Source organism: Seriola aureovittata, chromosome 22 (assembly GCF_021018895.1).
Source record: "Seriola aureovittata isolate HTS-2021-v1 ecotype China chromosome 22, ASM2101889v1, whole genome shotgun sequence".
Classification (NCBI taxonomy): domain Eukaryota; kingdom Metazoa; phylum Chordata; class Actinopteri; order Carangiformes; family Carangidae; genus Seriola; species Seriola aureovittata.
Genome location: NC_079385.1, coordinates 17,706,672 through 17,728,819, shown reverse-complemented (window position 1 = coordinate 17,728,819; position 22,148 = coordinate 17,706,672). Strand labels below are relative to the sequence as shown.

The following is a 22,148-nucleotide window of genomic DNA, read 5'->3' as shown; positions in this document are numbered from 1 at the left end:
AAATCAAACCAAATGAAAAGTACATGTTGTAAAGAAATATCAGGGTACTTGTGCGCTCTGCATGGTACTCGTGTACAGCACAGAAAAGTGTAGGCACAGAAAAAGAAACAACAACTGCGATGACGCAACTTTAACAAGTCTACAACAACACCAGCAGCTCTGCGAGGCCGTACTCTGGCACAGAGCTGCTTCGATGGCAGTGCTGATTTACCTTGCCACATTAGCATGCTAACAAGTGCATTATAGACACTGTAGCGTACAGTTAGCATAACGTTTATGGCCCAGAATAACAATAAAAGCATAAAGCTGAGATGAGAGATGATAGCAGGTAGTTTGCTGATGAGGCTTTTATAAATTTATTGTATTAAATTTATATATTTAAGGCTCACCTGAAGTATATCCACGTGCTTTCATTCAAGCAGCCCAGTTACTCAAAAACTGATATTTATCACACCCCAATTAACGTCTTAATATAACCTTGTGATAACGCTCCAGCTCATTAAGGGTTGACTAAATAAAAAGCCTTCTTACAGTAAATGAATCATGACTCAATGATAAACCGACTGCCTGAGGACTTGAAGGAGGATACGGCTCTTGATGACAGAAGTTCAGTCACAATTCCAACAGCTTTCAGGCCCCTCTGTGAAGTCCCCTTTCATCAAAGCGCTGCTGCAAACAGCTGCCGGTATTTGTCTCCAAACAGTTGCCCTGTCTTTCTCTCTCTCTCTCTCTCTCTATCCTTTTTTTTTTTCTGGAAACAGTGAGATGAGAAGTAAGAGCAGCCTGTTCAATTCACCGCCTTATTACCCCAAAACTTCCATTAGCCTTCTGGGCTTCCTCCAAAACACTCAATTAGTGCGTCTGCATTATCTCTCACCACCAGCGCCGCCGTAAAGGCAGCGTCTACGGTGTCGAGTCCGTTTCACTGCAGCAGGACTCCGGTGTAAAGTGGATGTTTAAACTTCAGCTGCTCCCTCATCCACTGAAGTCACTGGTAGACAAGGAGCTGAGAGAGAGGCGGGCTCGAGTATCCTCGACTCTCGCATGTCGGGCTGATGGGTAATAATTATTAATGACGAACATCTGCCTGCGGGTGCTGCACCTCTCCGGAGAGGTGTCGCACACTTGGAGAGTGCGACATCATGGCACCATGGCATGATCGGACGTCCGCATCAACGAGACTTTTAAAACTGAGGCCAGTTGGTGGTAATTAAATTCAAGAGTCCTCAGTTAAAGTTTGTGTCCTTGTGGAGCGAACCTCTCAAGAAGATGTGACGAACAAGCATCATTACAGTTTCAAATTGCTCCTGTGTTTGATTTTGCATGATCAGTTGCGGGGCTGTAAAAACGGAGTGTCGTTTGGGTGTGATGGGTCTTTCTTTAAGTGAATCTTTGGCTCTCATTCGTTTTTCCCCCACTCGCTGCTGCTGCTGGCCAACTGTGACCATGTGATGTGTTCTCAGCTGGCGAGTAAACTGCTGAGATGTTTATCTACCGCCTGTCCTTGTTCTTTCTTTGTGTTTTGTGTTTTTTATATCAGTTCTTTAGAAATTTTGTCAACGGATTACAGAGGACAAAAGAACAGCCAGTAACAGTTTTGAATGGAGTCCCAAGGTGAACAACGAATCCAAGAATGCAAAGTCAATACTTGCTAGAAAATATTCTCTCCAAATATTCATGGAGAAAGAAGTGTAATGTAGTCGAGGTCCTGTGTTTAGACACGTTGACCTCTGTAGCTGGGACGTGATGTGTTTTTCTGGCACAGATTCCCAAGATCTATTGAGACAGAACACACATTTTCTAAAAGGCAGCATAGATGCAAAGACGCTAGTGGATACAAAGAGTCACAGGTCGGACGTCCAGTCTGAAAGGAAAAGAGTTCAACTTGAGAAAAAATGTGTCTTATCCAAAGGCTTCATGACTCAAGCTCAGGAGCAGGAACAGCTTCCCAACTTTATTTCTTTTTACTGAAGCTATGTGACGTTTAAACTGAGTCAAGTAATAAAACCAAGACGCCATGTTTTTTTTTGGCTGCATCACTCCATTAAAAGGGAAATGTTGTCGACGTACGTCATACTTCGCAAATACGTATCTGGTGTCTTTGGGAAGTTTGCGCCGGTGGAAGATGATCTGAAAAATACCAAAAACATGTTTATAGGGAAGTTAGCATCCCCCGACTGAGAATTACTTTCAGATCTTAATCCGCCTTCTGTCTTTATGCTGAAGTTACACCATATATAATTGTTGTTTCCATGTTAAATGACGGTCGTTGAATGTGATGCAAGTACTTACAATTAGCTGCTGTTGAAACAAACCTAAAGTCTTCCAGCTTTGACCTTGACGTCATTTGACCTTGAAATGACGCCATTAAATAGCCATGAACAAGAACACTAGCTCGTATATCTGAGTAATTCACCCAGAAAACACAGCCTTACGTCTTTCCTTTTGAAAAATACTGGCGTCATTCTTCACGCAGCTCTTTAATCTCTACTTTAATCTTTGCAGCACTGAGCGAGTGGGATCCTGTGGCAGGTACCGGGGGACATTAAACCATTATACAATAATGAATCCAGCCTCACGTAATTACTGCAGCGTGTGGCAACAGAGTACAAGAGTTTCCAGCATGCATCTACTTTGCAAGATGAAGAGGTATGTGTGTGTGTGTGTGTGTGTGTGTGTGTGTGTGTGTGTGTGTGTGTGTGTGTTGTGTCTTTGGAGGGATTGTGAGGTGAGTTGTTTGTGTCAGCATGCCCTCGCCGTCCTCCTAAAGGTGGCGGGAGACAGATAAGGAAAATGGACGCAATCCTGGTCCAGTGACTGAATGAGCCGGCCTCATCTTTAAAGCTCAGTCTACAATTTATTTATTTATTTTTTCTAAATCAGTGACTGTAAGATGGACAGACACGGGGATGTGAATGGCACTGCAGAGGACGGAGGAAGTGCAGAGGACGAAAATGACAGCAGGAACTTTTCCCTCTAGCTTTAGTTTTGACATGTCCATTAGAGACGCCGGAAAGGACATGAGGGCGACTATCATCAGTAGCTGAAGTGGTCGAGTAAGGAAAATGTGTTTATTTGTTTAAAAACACACCTTAAAACTGAGGCCACATCATGTCATCAGCTGACGAGATAATGGTTCTTATGAGCTCTTATCATCTTAAGAGATAAAACAGTAAATCTGACTCATTTTCCTGTTTTTTTTCCTTTTCTATCACTCATGCTGAGAAATGGGTCAGACCGTAGGAGATTAGGAAAGATGATGCATGGTGGAGTAGGAGACGTATTTTAACTCTAATATAATAAAAAATGAGAATAGAACGGACGGCCTCAAGATGAAATGTTACACCTCCCTCCGAATCTCCTCGGCCGGTGTGTGTGTGAAGCTATCCCATTATCCCACATTCACACACACAGAGTGGGATAATGGAGCAGAGACGATGGGAGAGTAGTCTGAGTCACAGCTTTAAAAAGCGGTGATATTAATGAAATCTGGGTGAAATGTAGGTTGTTAAAAAAAGAATGGGAAAGGGTATTCTTTTTAATAATCATTCATCATGAGAATAATGCCTGTTTGTGGAAAGAAATTTGAAGCGTATGGTCGTAAAACAAGCGTAAGCAGATGCTCAACATCCAACCCCAGCCAAGATTATAGTTAGTCAGGTATTCAGTAAGCAATCACTTCCTGGAAAAAGAGAAAATAAAATCCCACTGCTGTGCAATTTTCTGTGCCTCTCTCAAACTCCTGCAGCTTTGCAGGGAGGAGAGGAGGGATTCCTCCATTTGTGAAACCAACTCAGCCCTGAAGAATAAGCACCTTTCCTCTCTGCCTGTGCACAGCAGAATACACCGTGACTCATTTCTCAAGCTGGCTATTGTCAGCCTGGGAAAATACAGAGCGAGCGAAAGCCCGAGAAAAACATCAACGGATCATCAAAAGACTCAAAAGATGATAATTATGTGTTTAGTCATCATATGAAAAAACTGATGATTTAGTCTATGTGTCTTAAAATTGTAATCCTTTAGATTTCACTCCACTCCTTATTCTGGTGACACCAATGGTTACTATGGTAACAGAAAGTGGAGATTAATACAAAAGCAAACACTTGTTGAGCAGCGACGACCAGGGACGGGTTCTGAAAGCCGGTGGTCTCCCTCCTTATCTTTTATCTGCCCTCACCTCGTTAGCGGACTGTTGCTGCCTCTGGTTAAAAGGACGGACATCACAGGCAGCAGATCGGATCATCTGTTGTAGCTAATTAATACTAATTAATAACTGCTAAAATGTGATGCTCTCTGAAGCACACGGACCGGCACAAGACGCTGTGTTTTGGTAGTTCAACAGGGGCCGACAGACTGGCGACTCTTCTCTACGCTCTCACTTATCACCTCCGTCGATTTAAGAATTCAACAGCAGTGAATCAGGATCTTGTTGTGTGGAGTAAGCAGCTTGTGAAATACATGAAGCTAAAGCTACAAAACAAAAGGTGATTAGAGGTCTGAGTTATTTCAGCCTTTAGTTACTTGTAGATGTTGAGGAGTAAACATAATAAGATTCAATAAAGAAATTAAAAAGATTTCCATTTCCATTTCCTTCTCTTATTTCTTAGGTAACACTTCATTAAAAGAGCTGGGTCACATGCTTTCATTTCCTGAAACCTCCTCAGTATGTGAAGGCATTTTGAATCCAGAATGGGAGTGACGAACTGCCAATAAAATCTGTTTTACAGAGTGAAACTGCCAAGTTTAAATAGTATCAAATATGTGGTTTGATTTCAGGAAAATCTTAAGTTCATACTTGAAATATTTGCCATCCTCTGCGGTGGAGGCACACCCAGCTTCAGGAATGGAGGGCCCCATTGTTTGAGGCCTGGACTGGATTACATTACGCTGTTTATTTGCCCAGTGGCTGCTCTCTGACCCGCGGGCCAGCCGCCGCGCTGACAGATGAACGGCCTTTCTCTGTCACACCTGGTCACAATATGTCAGTTCAGCGCCTATAGACCCTATACGCCGCGCACATTACGCGGCACATGAAGACAAACGGAGAGAAAGTTATTCCTCATGGCCGAGTGTCAGGAGAGATGAGGAAAAGAGCAAACACACAGAGCATCAACTGTCCAGATCTGCTGCCGGCGATCTGCTCTCCTCGCCGCGGACAAAGACATGAAATATGAGCGCGAGAGATGAGCAGGGAGATAATGGTGACCTCAGAAATAAAAGACTTATTTCTCCACCTCCAGAGAATGAAATTATGGATATAGTGATGAATGTTGCTCTTTAACAGCCTCTTCTATTATCCATTAATTACCGAACAAGTCGGGTGTGAAATTGTCCTGACAACTGGCTCTGTGTGGATGCTTTACTTTCAAGCCATCTTGTTTATCGTTCAGGTATTGAGCTAATAGGCTAAAATCGATTTTAATTTAAAACTATCTGAACGTGTTGACACCATGCAGATTTCTAATGCTTTGTGTGGGGACACAGTGTCCGACCGTGAAACACCTGCTTCCTGTCATCGATCTGTTCCAAGTGTCTGCTGTGATGCTAGAGGTGGAGTGCGTAGCATTTTTTATATTAACCTATCATTAGCACATTATTTCTTATTATGAACATTAGGATAATTAGCGTAAATCAATCCAGGCCCCCACTGAGATGACTGACATCCTCTATCAGCCTGCAGTTTGCATTATGCATTGAGTGCCGCAGGCGTTTACATACACACACACAGGAAATCTGCTTATTCTTATATTTTGACAGTAACCTGATTTCTGTAACGTACAAAAACAGGAAACCTGGCGTCCTTGGACTCTGCAGGAATCCTGCAGGATCAGTTTGCAACACAAACATTGAGACTCTTTGTCTTGCTCTCAGCACCAGCGCTAAGAGGGATCTACAGATCTACTAACATGAAACACAGACAGCGTATAATCAGTGTCATGTTGGGACTGCCTTCCAGTTGCAATATTAAATGTGAAGAATGGTAAAACCGTTTTCTTGACACAACATATTTATGATAGAGTCATTAGTTTTGCAGGTATTTGGTCATAAACTGTGTAAAGTAAGTTTTGGACAAGCAAATATTTGACCCAGTGATGTCAGAATTAAATCAAGATTCATCCCCTGGGCATCGACATGTCCTGGTGGTGGCGAGTTCACAGAAACCCACACTGTAAAAAAATACAGTCATACAGACATACTCATTTTTTGTCGTTTCATGAAAAACATGACATGACATAAACTTGCTGTGTGTCTTTAATACAAGCGAAGGCAAGTCCTGGTTGTTTCTTTTCATAACAATGAAAACAATGTTAATTATGAGGAAGATTAGAACTGAATTCAGTCAAAATATAAGTCCACTTCATTTGAAAATATACATTCAATTGCTGCCTTAAAAAACATGAGTAAACTGAACGTGAAATGACAATTGGTATGAAGACAGTTGAAGTTATCTTAACTTGAAATAGTGATTTGAAACAGTGTGGAAGTGAATGTTTGTTTAACAAGATAAAGCAGGGATTCTTGAATGGATGTAACATCGTTGATGATAGTTAAACAACTTGCACACGTTCACTTTCTGGGTTTGAACAAAGATCATCTTCAACGTTTTTTAAGACAGCAATTGAAGTTAAGTTTTTTAAGTTGAACCACGTGAATAATTTTTTACAGTGCATCCGATAGTTATGATATATTTCAGTCTGGACCGAATATCTGACAGCCTGACATTAAAATCCCTGGAGTTGTGCTGCTACCACGGCTCAACATTTCATTTGGGTGTTTCTTTACTGGACAAATAAAGATGTAAAAATCACGGAGGACGGCTGCTGGAGAGCTGTGTTGAGGATGTGCATGTCATTGATGTGTCTGACGTCCCTCCTGAGATCCCTGGGTAATTGCAGCCCAATGCTCACTTGTAAATATCTTATCAAAAGAGTGAAATCACCACAGTGCATTAGCAGTTCGCTCAACACTGCCTCTTTATTTGGAGCCAGAAGATGGTCGGAGTGTTTTCTTTTATTTTTAGCGACTGTTTTTTGAAATAACTTTTCTTCCCCCCCTGAGGATTTTGAGGCGTAGTCAGACCTTGTTTCTCTACATTGAAATTTATTTTGAAAAGGTGTTTATTATATTTTCTTTCAGACCACCTGCTTTTCTTTTCTTTTTTTCTTCTTTTTTTCTTTAATACATGTGGTGAGGTGGAGGAGCGATTTCCACATCGCACAGACAACCACACTACATCTCTCTGAGATGTAATAACCACTGGTATTTATTTATCTGCAACTCCCTTGTTGGGAAAATTGCCATCTTATATCTCATCTTCACTGCTCTGGCTCATTTTTCAGCCGCTCCAGTGGCAGACTAATGTTTCAGGAAACCCATACCAGACCTTCTTTAGTTTATTCCAGCACTCTGAAGGAATCATCTGTGAAATCACCTAAACATGAAACATGCAGCTGAGGTGTTAATCATCTGTTAGTCTGCTCTATTAATGACTGTTCTAGTCATTTTTATGTCTTTTCTATTGGATCTTTTAACAGTGCATTTGCTGTATTACTGTATGAAAAATGGTTGAACATGAACAATTTTAATCCAGTGAAATAAACACAGTCACACTTGCCTTCCCCCATTTTTGTGTAATCTTAAAGCGTAACACTGGGGGTTATTCTGTGTTTTTGTTTCTTGTCAACAAATCCCATGAAAATACCAAATACAATATTGACTCTCCCGCCCTCGTCTGTGACACAGATCATTTATTCTCCCTGTGTTTCTGATGTGAATCTTTCAAAGTAGGTCAAGCATATGTAGTTTGATTTTTAAAAAAGGTTTGTCAGTTTCCTAAAACAGCTGGGCTCTGGAGCTTTTACCAAATGTCACTCAAACAGGGGTAAGTAGTGTTTTAAACTGGTGACTCATTTTTTTTTTTAAATTTTCCTTGTGTGTTATTTTTATTGTTTGTTATTTAAATTCTTTATGGATTATCTGTTGAATTGTTTTTATTATGTTTTTCAAATTCACATGAACAAATAAAAGGTAAATAAATAAATACATTTGTTGGGGACTATTTTCTGCGGTGGAATAATACACTGATGTGTTCTTCTTATACATCGGTTTTGGATACATAGAAAATGTTTGTTGTTAGGATCAATTCACTGCTACTTTAGATCTTCTGATGTGGTTTGTTGACAGTTTGAAAAATACAGAATATCATCAGCCTTTTAATGCATGCGTGGCTGCTTCGATACAAGCAGCGCTTCACATGACAGCTGTTTGATAAATAACTTGTCTGTAGTTAAAAAATGTCAGAAATGAGACGAGAAAGTTGCAGCAAATCAGATCCTTTAAGGTTCTCGCACAGGCAGATGGTGGAACATGCTAAAAGTAGCGCCCCTTAATGCAGTCATCATACACTTCATAAGCAGATCCACACTCCTGTTATTCAGCGGTTCGTTCACTGTGGATCAATCTGTTCACATAACGCAGCGTGAGGTGAAAATCATGCCACCGGAACCATCTGAAATCCCCTGAATGTCTGCGAGCTGTTGGCCGCCGCCGCTGCCGCATTATGAGCCACATGTCGACCTCTGGCAGCGTTTGACTGGCCGACCCCGGAGGTGAGGAAGCCCAGCTGAGGCAGCGCGGCAGAGGGAGTCGCACACACGGTGCAGTGAGCAGGAATCAAACAGCAGCCGGCGCTGCTTTTTCTGCCTTCTGATCCGAGCGCGTGAACAGAAATGCCTTTAATGTTTTGGACTGATATGTTCACATTAGCAGGGATAAACACAGGAGAGCCGCTTCAGGAAGCTTATTAGCATTTCCAACAGCAATTACAAGAAGGTGCACTCACTTATTTGCTTTTATGCTTAATGTATGTCTTACTGGTGCACTCCCTGCTATGGAATAATTGATTTGTGCAGACACATGTTACTAAAAGCCTCATCTTGTTGCTCTGCTGTTATTTACATCAGATTTTCTCTCTTCTTATACACCAAAGTCTCTCAGCTGTTATAATGAGCGGCCTGCAGAAGGGTTAAAATGCTTTTTGCCTTATTAATTCTGTGTGCATTTCACAACACTGATTTCCCACATCTCTCTCTTCTCGTCAAAGTAATGAGACCGTTTTCTGTTTTGTAAATCCTTCCTCCTAGAGCCTGTTAATGAGCAGAACTATTGGCGACTGTATTATATATGATATAACGTTACTTTTTCCCCATTATCAAGGTGGTGTAATGGATTATTTTAATTTATAGCTACTGGTTACCGAGCCCCTGGTGGTACTGGTACTTGCATTTGGCAGAATTTGAACAGAGCTGATCCATGTCGCTTTTAAACCTTATACTAATCTATTGAACAACATTAGTGTGGTGGTAACCGATGCCCAGAAACAGCTTCTGTCAAGCAGAACAGGAGATAGACGAGCGTTGGCAGAAAACAAACTCATGAACGTCAGGGGAAAACTGTGGAGGTCTTCTCATTATTTTGAATTTACCTCATGGAAAGATAAGAATATCACAGTGAGATGGAGGTTGTGTCCAGGTCTGAGAAACCTCAAATCTGCTTGTTCAGAGGTTTTTGTTGTTTGATTGTCACGTTTTTTTTTTTTTTTTTTTTAACAATGTAATTAAAAAGTCCAGTGATTAGTGGTGGGAATAGAGTGATCCCTTCACAATTATGATAAACACAACTTATTGATCAATTCATTTTCTGATACTAAACCTCCTGCAACACTGTCAACATGAGCTCCTGAGTTTCACTCTTTCGCTCCATCTCCAAAATGTTTTTGATAACTTTAATAATGATGCTTTAGAGTTAGAGACTCCTGCAGCATGATCCACGTCTGTGCTTTCTATCTGTACATTCTGGTATAAGCAAAAAATAATAACTTAAACACAGCCTTCACTTGCAGCCAGCATGGTTACCTGTTTAACCGCCCTAGCAACAAATGAAAGCTGTATATGGTCAGGTATATTTTTTTTTAAAATACAGAGCAAATGAACAGACAGAGTGGTTTAAAACTGGCTGTTTTAATACTTTTTTCAGAATTAAAGTGGGTTAACTTTAACAATTCATCATAACCACTGTGAGACCGAGTTACCTGCTGTTACCTGTAGCTGCTTTTCTCCAGCTACAAACTTTTCAGAGCCACCGTTCAAGTCCACAGGGAGTAAGAACAAGATATTCAAGACAGGTTTCCGGTTTAAATAGCATAAAACAGAAGGAATTATTAGCAACATGAACATAGCAAATTTAGTTAATTACTATCTCACTGTGTTTTGGCTCCGGGCTCAGACTGTGAATATCTCCAGTCTTATTCTTATTCATAATGTAGGAGTAGTAGTGGTGGTGGTTATGGGATTATTTTGTGTCATTATATACCATAAATGTAAATGCATCATCTTTTCTTGTGGCAATTTTATCTCAGTCCAGATGTTAAGGACGAACCGCCTCCAGGATGAATCACTAATGCGACATAACACGTATGTCGGTGATAGCATTTACTGGAAAAGATGATAAGTTCTTACTCTAATCAATGATGCATGGTGAATTACTGGTTTATGATGTGCCACGGGGGCAAATGTGCACAGAGGCAAACACACAGATACGCATTTGTGCAAATGTCTGGGGGGGTATGAGATCTAATATGCAACGGTGGGGGGGGCGAGGATGAGTGTGGAGGTGGCAGTAGGAAGGGGGGTGTCGGGAGTTAAAGGTTGAGCCCCTCCTTTCAAGTTGAGGTTAAAAGCCTCTGAGGCGGTGACCTTGGATTTTAAAAAGGTCCCCGGGCGGGACTCATAAACAGGTGTTAGAACAGCTGTAATAGAACAGTTCCTGGCAGCAGTGTGTCGGTGGAGGAGGGAGGAGGAAGTGACGGATGAAGACAAGGGTGAGCGGACAATTGAGTAGCGCGGTGGTGGGGAGGGGTGGGGATGGCCTCGGACCACCATGACAGCACACAGGGATGGGGAGTGTGCATTCCTTCACATTAATGGGGCTATTTGGAAAATGGATAAGGAAATAAGTCGTGGAACAGATCAAGTTTAATGTGCAGAACAATTACTGCTGCATTTATAATGTGCTGGACGCTGAACTTACATAGTGTTGCTCATCAAACATTAGCTTCTGCGGGCCAATTACTGTAGCCCTAAGTCGCTAATATTTCATGTCAATATTTAATATTTTTAAATTAGAATTTTTTTCGTTTATTCCATTTTTTAATAGAACTCACAAGAATTTATAGAATTTAATTTCAGCTGGATAGAAAAGGTTCAAAAAGAGCATTTAAATGGATCATTATGTGCCCTTTAAACTCAGTTTTCCAAGTACAGACTGTTAATAAAACTCCATTATTATTCTAATACCAGCTAATGTTGAAGGAGGCAGGTTTTTAGCTTAAGTTGGAAGCTACACTAAATGACTGGCTGATATTGGATCTTTACCATGAAGCAAGCGGCTCAGTCTCCACCAGGTGATCATATGTGCTGTAGATATTGAAGAGTTTTTATAATTCATGCATTATCTTTGTGAAAGTCTGTGAACTACAACACAAAACAGTGAAAATATGCAACATGGAGCTGAGAGACTGATCTTAATATTAACTGAATCTGATCAGTTATGAATTCCACATGTAGTTTGCATCCATTAAATGCCACAGGGAGTAATTAAATGTCATCAGTTAACATTGATGTCTCAAGAGCAGCTTGAAAATATTTCTGAATTTTTTCTCTAAATCTAATCTTATAGTCATTTTGTGTGAAGATGCTTGTCGCCAACGGAAAATGTTACTGCATCAAAATTAATTGGTCAAAAGTTTCAAACAGAGTTTCTAAAGTTAAAGCAGAGAACAAATAAAAAGATAATGAAGATAAAACAATGAATCAATGAATCTTAAATCGTGAATTTAATCTAAATGTATGACTCTGACTGTGACTCACTCATGACGTCTTTCTACAGAGGAAATCAAATCTTGTTCGGTATAAAGTTTGTTGCGACACTGGTTCAGAAGTTGCACCTGCAGGTTGCTTCTCTTTCACCTTCAGTCCAGTTCATCCAGTTTGAGTCTGGAGACTTGTCTACTTTCATTATTTTCTATAAATGAGGGATTTTTATACATGTAATACAGTAGTTTTACAGTGTCCCACGGCAACTGCTGAAGACCATCTTTGAACAGAGACAGCGGAGGGAGATCCCCCAAAATAACAGGTGGTTGTGTGGGAGGAAAAGTTTTGTCACAAATATTTTTCAAATACCAGAATAGGGAAATCTGAAAACTTATTTTCATGCATAAATAAATTAGGACTTTTGTATTCATATTTTGTTTCTCTCCTACTGGGTTGAAATTCTCAGACACGCACCGCGAACTGAATAATGATGGTTAAACTGCACTCACTCAGCTCTGCGATGCTTCCAACCCGGGTCGCGAGCAGCGACTGTTCCAGCGTGCGGAGCTCGGCCTGAGTGTATCCATGACCCTCTCCGCCCCTCCCGGAGCGCTGCTGGTCCCGGTGCAGGTTCAGACTCTCCGGCAGGCTCAGCACACCTGCAGACAGTGCACAGCAGAGGCAAGAGGTCAAACAGAGGAGAGACTTATGAATCCTATATTGGCTCGAACTACCAGAAAAAGTTTTCCCTCAGCAGCACATTTCAGCTTCTCGCTTTATGCTGATGTCAAATGAATCACCAGCTCTGGAATAACAAGGGGATGCAAACTGTAGGAAGTGTAGAAAAAGCAGGGGGAAAACACCAATCAGCACTTTCAGTATATCCAAAGCAGAGTTGGTAAAGTGGAGTTTTAAAAAAAAAAAAAACCCATGTTCATTTCACATGCAGCAGCTCCAGAGCAAACATTTCTTTAAAAGGATTTAACAAGGAGACACAGTTGCAGGTTAATAACACAATGTACCTCTTGACTCTTTGAGACCAGCCCAGGCGGTATCATGAATACAAACTCCGACTGAACATTTTAATGAACGGGAGTCTGATTCATTTTGTCTCTGGTGATGCGCGGCGGGTCTTTTACACAAAGGTTTCTGTCAACGTCGAAATTACACGACTCAAAGTGCAGAATTTTAGCAGAGCTGCTTACGATCTGTGAAATAAATCGTCTCTTCGCTGAAACTCGAGGCCTCTTGTAGCTCGATATCACTCTCCTCTCGACTTCTACTTCATCGCTTGAATTCTAATTGAGCCAATTAGGTTGCGAGCCACATTTGTTACTTCAAAGCTGTGAATCCAAAGCATGGCCTTGAACATAAGCAGCGCTGGGATGTGTGTTTCCCTTTTACATAACATCTTGTAGTGATCACAGGTGTGTTTAGTGTGCATGCTTTTTTTTCTCTCTCCCTGCAAACAAGGTGCAGCAGATAATGTTGGCTGAAGAGGATTAATCCATTTAGGTGCTGTTACTGTAGCCAGGCTTTGTTTAGCTGCAGAGAATGGCTTGTGACAGATGGGATATTGAGTTTTTTTTTTTGCTACAGGAGAATGGAAAGCAATACCCCGCCGAGTGCTAATCCTAATGACACGGCGCATGGGGATACGCCGTTTCCCCAACAAATAGTAATTACAACATGGAGGAACTTAGTCAATTTTGTCTGTGTTTGATGCCAACACATAAGACAAAAGGCCCATGCAGCAGCCACAGGCTCACGAGCCTCATTTAGCAGGAGTTTTCCCGACAGGGAGTTCTCCAGCTCCGGATTCCTCCCACCATCTCTTCTTCCCACAGCGTCCAGCCCAAGAATTCCAGTATTCCCCAGTCGGAGTCCCGCTCCCGCTTCTTCCCACAGCCTTTTTCCGTGGAGGTCGGCTTCTTTTAGAACACACAGTAATTATTATAACAGCTTTTTCCATTGCTGTTCGACCGCTGAGCAGTATTGATGGAGCAGCTGGTATTAGGGTGTGTCTCAAATGGAATTGCTTGAGTGAAATATGTGACGCTGAAACAATAACGGATTGTTTTGGTCGGCAGTTTTGTTCCGCTGCTGTCTTGCAAAGAGAAGACAGGTTCCTCAGAGAGCACTGATTTGGAGATTTGCTGGTGTTTTTTTTTTTTCCAGACCTTATTCATTTCATTTGAAGGTGTAATCAGGAGCTGCTTCACACTGAAATATAGTGATTGAAAAGCTCTTGGAATCAGATTTATGGAACCTCCAAATTAAAAAAAAAAAACACATTCAAACACTTTTTGTTACTTTCCCAAAACCAACAATTTTGCTCTTCGTATGTTCCTATTTCAAGCTTTTATTCTTCACACAACTACTGGTCTTTTTGTTCAAGGAAAAGAAAATGGTTAGCCATGTTTCCAATCCATAGATATACAGAAGATACATACTGGGGCAGTGGGATGCGATGAAGAGGAAGCTACGATGTGATGCCTTTAGACGAGGTAGGATGCAGTTTGTTTCCAGGGGACCCTTAAAGTTAGGTGTTTGGTATGAAATGAGCTGAGCTAACTGTTTTTTTTGGCTGCTTGGGGAAAGTGTATACGAGCTGTAAACACAACTCTGACATTTTAGCACCTCTTAAGTTGATGCAGTGAACTTCGCAAACTCTTCCCTCATTTCACATGCAGCAGATGCAGAGCGGCATTAACATTCACTTGAAGTTGTGTTTCTGGACACCTGATAATTTAAGTCGCCCTCTCCCCCCAAACCCTTAGAGAAATAGCTGTAAACAGTCGCCTGCTGTGTGTGTGGAAATGACACAGTGAGAGTGAACCAGAAGGATAAAGTTGCAGAGGAATTGCAGAGTTGACTGAGGGTTTGTTATTAGGGGGGTTTAACGTTTGCAACGAACTGCGACTGAACCGAACCATCGATGTGGAGACTCGTTACATCCCTACTTGTTCCAACATCTTGCACATACACGTAGCCACTCAACTAATGGTTGATTTTTATAAATACTGATCATAGCAGCTTTAACTTTATAATCTCAAACTGTGATAAGGTCGACTACATCTGTTCAATGAATAAACATGATTCCAGGAATTTATACAGCTAAACTGGGAGTAAAGCGTGTTTTTCTAAACAAGAGTAAACAGCTTTGCCCTGCACTAGGTTCAGCACTGCAAACGCCTAGGGAGAGCAAAGCTCAAAAAAGCAGAAGCAGAGTTAAACCTCTGAAAGAAGACTTCAGACAGCTGACGGCAAACAGAAAAGCGAGGATTCCTCAGACCTCGGGTAAAAAGGAAGCTGTCAGTGCCTCTCCATCTCCTGTCGCAGAGAAATCTCCTCTAATCACTGAAGCCATATTGGCTTTCACAGAGATTTTGCACTTGTATGTTTTGTGTGTGTGTGTGTGTGTGTGTGTGTGTTGGGGGGGAAACAGGTTTAAATAATTCACGGTGCTCTCTGTAATCACAGACTCCCATCTTTTGCTGTTAGCCAACTTCGCCCCCCCCCAACTGCCCAAACTGTTCTTTTAATATAATTCTGGGGTGCCGGGGAGCCCTTTGCTGAATTATTCATCCCGTCAGATCAAGACGTATAAACAAGTCTGCAGCTCTCTCTTTCCTCACCTCCCACTCCCTCTACATGTTATCTCTCACTAACACTTGGCTTCTCCACATAGAAAAAAAAAAAAAAAAGTAGGAATATTTGATCCTAGGTGGTGTTTGTGTAATAAACATCAGAGGTGAGAAAGAAGCCAGCCTGGCCCCCTTGGAGATGAAGAAGCAAAAAAAAAAAGAAGAAAGGAAGAGGCGGGGATGCTGACACAAACGTCTGATTAAAAAATGACAAGCAACATGAGACTCAGAGGCGTAACAGGCGTGTTTTATAACCTCATATTTCTGTGTCACTTCAACCACATCTCTCCGTGACCTCCGAGGCAATTGGATGAGCTCAGCAGAATATATCTACGTACACTTCAGAAACAGTCTAATCCCAGATAAACAGATATAACCTGCGTTTTCTATTCCGGGGCTCCCTGCATCTCTATTGCTGTCGGGCAGATGAAGACGGGAGACTGGGTCACGGGGACAAGACTACTTTAGAGCTCAAAGCGTCTGTACCGAACTCCCCTGAGTCACCTCCGCAGAAATACTGCTGCTCATGCAAGTCGTCGTAAATAATGTAGAGAATATTGAGCTGTGCAGGCAAATACACACACACACACACACACACACACACACACACACACACCACACACACACACACACACACACACACACACACACACGACAGCTTTCTGTACAGGAATAGATCATTCCAGAAAAAGGCTTGGACAATTATTTTTGCAGAAAAGCAGAGGCGAAAAAAATAAAGACACAAAAACTCACACAGCCTGGATCAAAGCAATTAATAACTCACACAGCTTGAAACTGTAAAACAAAGATGCCACTCTTTGATACTACCCAGCTTTAAAGCCTTGAGCTGCCAATACGTTAACGAAGCGACTTCTCAGCCACATTTTTGATGTTTACACGAGTCTGATGAAGTGAAAACGGTTCAAAAAGAAGCGACACAATAACACAATGCAGGATTCCCCTCAATCCACAGAGATATACAGAGGATGCAACAGTCAAAAAGAGAAGAAAATTTGACTTCCCAAGGTATGTTATCCAAACGCATCTTGCTCAGTGGGTCATGGTTGAGGAAGAAGAGGAAACTCAAGGCCCGGATGCATTTAAAATTAGAGATCGACCGATATGGTTTTTTCAGGGCCGATACCGATACCGATTATTAGTAGTCAAGGAGGCCGATAACCGATATTTGGAGCCGATATTTATTTGCAATAAAAGGGAAAATATTGGCGTGAAAATTTTGAATAATGGAAAAATTCCACTTAACTTTGTTCAAATGCCTTTAATCATATGTTTATTTAACAGCTTTTCAGATTTGCAACATGTTAAAGTTTTTTTTTTCTTAGACAATAGATATCTTTGTTTTAAAATTCTAACAAAAAATGCAGGGAACTCCCAGGCTCAGCAGCATGTCTTATAAAGTTAAATGAAAACTTAAACAAATAAATAGCTCACTAAAGTTTTCTACAGTAAATAAAGTTTTCCAAAATTTCAATATAACTGAAATGTTAATCTTTCACTTATCTTTGTTTTAAGTTCAAACAAAAACAAAAAGTGCAAGGAGTTCCCAGGGTCAGCAGCATCTCTTATAAAGTTAACTGAAAATTTAAATAAATAAATAAATAGTTCCCTGAAGTTTGCAGTTTGAAGAATGCAGTTCATGTAGGCTTTATGATGCAGTTACATTATGTCTTAAGTCTTGAACAGCAATATCCTGCTCCTCTCTACAAGAAACTATCAAAGACAGCTTCAGGACACACTTCATCTAACAATATGTCATTTTCTGCTGCTTGGGATCTCTCAATCAACACAGAAAAAGGTAAAGTACTTGGTAGTTAAACAGCCATTATTGCCCTACAGTTTTCACTCAGACAGACGGTACTTGCTGTCAGTTTCTGCAGCTTCTCATGTGGCTTACACAAACACAAACACAAACACACACACACACACACTATTCACTAGCCATCCCCTCAACGTGCTTCCCTGCAATCTCTCTCTCTCTCTGTGTCTCTCTTTCTCACACACACTTCTTACTTTTATAACTATTTCAGTATCAATGTTATCAGTAACCTTGTTTCAAGTGATTAAACACTAAATAGCCTAAAGCATCTTCACTTTAATAATCAGTGTTTATCGTAGGAACAGACAGCTGCCGCCAACGTCTTGGGCCTCACAGTAACGTTAGTAGTCGTGAGTTGTAGAGTTTCTCATGTGACTTCCACACAAACACACACTATTCTCTACCATAACAGACAGTCTCCCCATTGCTACAGTCTGCTGAGCATCTAGAGCCGCGGACCGATGGGTTAACGTTACGCTAAAAGCTAACCAGCCTTCACCTCGACGGGCTTCCCTGCAATAAAACCGGACATATCGATATTATCAGCAACCTTGTTTCAAGTGATTAACAGGCACGTCTGGAGGGACTGCGAGCAGCAGAGCTGCCGCTTATGTTTATATAACGTTAATGGGCTCACAGTAATCTTACTAGTAGTTGTGAGTTGTAGAGGACTGGGATTTTTATTACAATTTCGGGAAACTCTGCTGCCTTAACTTACCTTCAAAACAAGTATTTGCTCTCCGGACCTTCTCCACCGTGTGTGTAAGGACTGTTCATGCACCGCTTACACTGCTGATTGGCTGTTACCGTGGCTCTGCTTGTAACCAATCAGATGGTGCTGTGGGTGGGACAATGCTGGCGACAGAGTAGTGACAGCAGACAGAGAGGCGCGGCTGCATCATAGCCAAAATAACCCAGTTTTAAATTGATCTCTTATCGGCTGTCGAATTTTAAAAAAGGCCGATGCCGATATGCGTCAAAATGCTGAATATCGGCGGCGATAATCGGCCCGGCCGATAATCGGTCGATCCCTATTTAAAATGGTGAGATTTTGCAGCAGAATCAGTTCATTTCAGTGGGATCCTGTATCTTCACCTGCTAGTTCATGAAAACTGCCCTGAGCTTGCTGACGTTTGACAGCTGAAGCACGCTATCGTAGCTTATTAGCTGTGCTGCACCATCAACTTTAATTTCATGCTCCTCTTTCGAGGTGTAAACTGCTCTGCAAAAGATTAGTAAACAGGCAGTGTGTTAGCAGCTAGCTCACAAGCCACTAGTACTCCCACTTTTCACTGTTTCCTGAGACGCTCGGAGCTCGTTAGTAAGATTAAGTTGATATTAGATCAATTTTTTCAGCTGCTTGATTCACATAGTCGAGTTTTAGTAGCTCGAATATTGCGCCATGGCACAGTTAGCTTAGCATAAAGACTACAAGCAGCAGAAAACAGCTAGCCTGGCTCTGTGCAAAGCTAAACATGAATTACCGCCTCGCAGTTGTATCCCTCCGCCACTCAGACTAGTTTCGCGTTACATTCCTGTTCATCCAGAAGCATATGACCTTGACCTTTGACTCCAAAATCTAATCAGTTGATCCTTGAGTCCAAGTGAATGTTTGTGCCAAATTTGAAGAAGTTCTGTCAAGGTGTTATTGTGATATTGTGTCCAGGAGAATGGGACGGGTGGAAGTATATTCAGACAACCTGAAAACAATATACCTCCGGCTCTGGCTGTCGCCGCCGCCGCCGCCGCACACCATGCCAGTTCTCCCTTTTACACACGCTGCCGGCTTATTGTTGGAACAGCCATGACCCCAATGCCCCCCCCCATTCTGTGATGTGTTTATACAGAACGGCGAGGCAGAATACAGGCAAAACATTCCTGCTACGAACAGTTAAAGGTCTGTTAAAGGGGCGAATGTCAAGGAGCTAAACCTGGCAGATTCATCCATCAACATTTTTGAACTGAGAACCTTGAATCTTCAGAGTATCAACACTCAGCCTCACTCTCAGCCTCGTGACAAAGAAGTTTCAACATTGTCCGGAGGTTTCTGAGAAGGTTTAAGTTGACGAAGGAGAGTGTAATCCCTTAACTGAAATGAAAAGCTTCAGGGCCTCTAACAACCTGACAGAACTTAACAAAAAAAAAACTCCCAAAATCCTCCGAGAGATGACTGTGAAGTCCAAAAGTCACCCCCAAACACTTTTAAACCAACCTCAGGAGCACTGCACACCGGGTGACAGTACAATGAATTTTGCTTTGAGAAAAACACTGCAGGTTTAATGGTGCACCTTGACATTTTGAATTCAGACTGTTTTTCTCTTGCAGACAGTTTCAGCATTCGTGCATTACTCATAAAGAATAGTCTTATTATCCTTGTTAGGTTTTCTCACCGAGCCAGAGGCAATACCTCTCGTTTCCCTGCACCTCTGCTGCTGACTTCTGATAAAAATGGTCACACCAGAATTGTATTATATAACTTTTTTTCATGTCTGAGTCTTTTGCAAAAGCAAGGCTGTTACTGAATTATCGATATTTCTTGATATATAGGTGGGGCTAAAACTAACAATTACTTTTTAATGATTGATTAATGTGCAGGTTATTTTCTCCATTAATGGTTTGGTGTTCAAAAATCATCATACATGTGTTTATTTGTTAAAAAACACAAAGATACTTTTCATAATTGGGAAATTTTTACTTACAAAGTGACGTTAACAATTACTTTCCGTTAATCAACTTATCATCAGCTCCACATATGGTTCTTTGGAAATTCATTATTTGCTTCTACATGCTTGCTCATGCGACACAAGCAAACCCATATATGTGTGTGAGTGTGTGTGAATGTAATTAATAGCTCCGTATGCAGATTTTCCTGCCTCCTGCTTGAGAAAAGAAACCATTTAAAAAGGGTCTTTTCAGAAAAGAGATGGGTGATGGGATTGTCTGGACTGTTTGAGATCAAGCCGGGGGCATAATGGGATTCGTGATCAACGCTGTCCCTTTTTATGATAGACAACTAATCCCTTCTGAATGGCCTTAACCACTCAAGAGCAAAGAAAGCTCCATTCTTTAACACCTGACCTTTCGACAGGCTCCTCGAGAGAAAATCTCAGCGGAAGAAAAAACACTTTTGCGAAAATGACTGGCCATTAAACCTAAATCATGATGATGCCATTTCTATTTGCAGTAAGCCTCTGCCGCTCAAGGTTAGTGAGGTCACTGACGCCATGAACCATCACCCCAGACATGTGCAGGTGCAGGTACTGCGGCAACCGCTCCCGCCCCCCCCCCCCCCCCCCCCCCCCCGACCACATGGCTCAACTCCCCTATTTTCTCCAGGAATGTCCAATCGATTTTCTGTAGCGAGAAAGTGGCGGTCTCCCCCCCCCTTGTCAGTGAGAAAACTCTGCCGGAATATTAACAGGTAGTTGCCACGGCAACAGGCGACTGCTGCCTAACAGCGTGGTGATTGGCTGAGCTGGGGAAAAAAAAAAGAAAAAGAAAAAGAAAAAACAGCATATACACAAGAAAACTCTGAGTTTTTAAGCCCCAGAGCCACATACATGTGGATGACCAACAAAAAGCATCTCATCATAACGGGGATGATTCAGTCGGGTAATTGCTGCATCTAGTATACCACAGAGACATTTATTCTCTCATCAATAATGAATGAATGTACTTGGGACTCAGACCACATTAGCAGTGAAATGGCCAAAATGATTAAACAGCCGACCCAACAGGCTAACTGCAAATGTCAGCCACAGATCCATGACCCAGCTGTTGGTGGTGGCCCACAGCAGTAAGAGAAAAGAGCAGGGAAAATGATCTGAGTGGGCAAAAGCACATTCATATGTACAGTCCCCATGTGCCTTAATGGCAGTGGTGTATGGGCACGCACGTTTTTAAATGCGGTTTCAGCTCTGTGGCTCCACAGCTGATCGGCAGCTTTCATCTCGTCTAAAAAAGAATAATAAAACACATGGTTTGTTGACGTCGGCAGCTGAACCAGTTATACTATCTCACAATCGTGTATATACATACCAGGCGTCACCGTATGGCAACACAAATGTGGTGTGAAAACCTATCTGCATGCAAACAAATCTGAAGCCGTGTGCAGATTCTAATTTAAAGAGAAGTTTTGTCACATTTTTTTTGGTTTTCTTGTGAAATATTGTTTTCTGAAAGAGCAAAGAGGTGTTGTTCACCTAAAGTAAAGCTGGATATGATGCCGTTCACGTGCTTCTCTACCACACAGCCTGTCTGCATCAGATACACACAGCCACCTCCAAATAGAGAGAATAAATAAAGTATTAAATTGCATCTTTGAGCCTGGAGATTTACGCATGACCTTGAGGACACATACCGTGTGGGAGGTAAATATTCCAAACAGAAGCTCCTCTTACTTAGTTCATATTTATTTACTAATTTACTGACTTGACTATTAAATTCTGTTCTCACAAAGACGTCTATCATCTGCTGTGTATATATGAGTTTAGCAGATTAAAGCCTTAATCAGATTAAGATCATGTCATTGATTTAATCTATGATCAATTACATATGTAAATGTAGTCATATGTTTATGTGGTGCAAACAAAATGACCTTAAATTTAAAGTAAAGGTGATTTATATCCAGTCTACTGTATATTATAGTATACAGTAGACTGTATTTAAAGCAAATGATGCAGGGGAATCTTGGGAAATGAAGTCAGATTCAATGTGTCATTTTGCTGTAATTCCCGCCTGTGGCCAAAGGGGCCGCTATTCAGCAAACGTTACACTTTAAAGTTATTTTGC

General features: G+C 41.5%; 1 protein-coding gene across 3 annotated transcripts in view; it reads right to left on the bottom strand.

Annotated features, from left to right (window-relative positions):
• LOC130163754 (ankyrin repeat and BTB/POZ domain-containing protein 3-A) overlaps positions 1-22,148 on the bottom strand; it is a 166,538-nt gene that overhangs the window by 37,389 nt on the left and 107,001 nt on the right. For all 3 annotated transcript variants that reach the window (XM_056368112.1, XM_056368113.1, XM_056368114.1), the window contains exon 2: positions 12,383-12,532. In XM_056368112.1, coding sequence (XP_056224087.1) covers positions 12,383-12,532 — 150 coding nt within the window. The remainder of the gene's footprint in view (positions 1-12,382; positions 12,533-22,148) is intronic.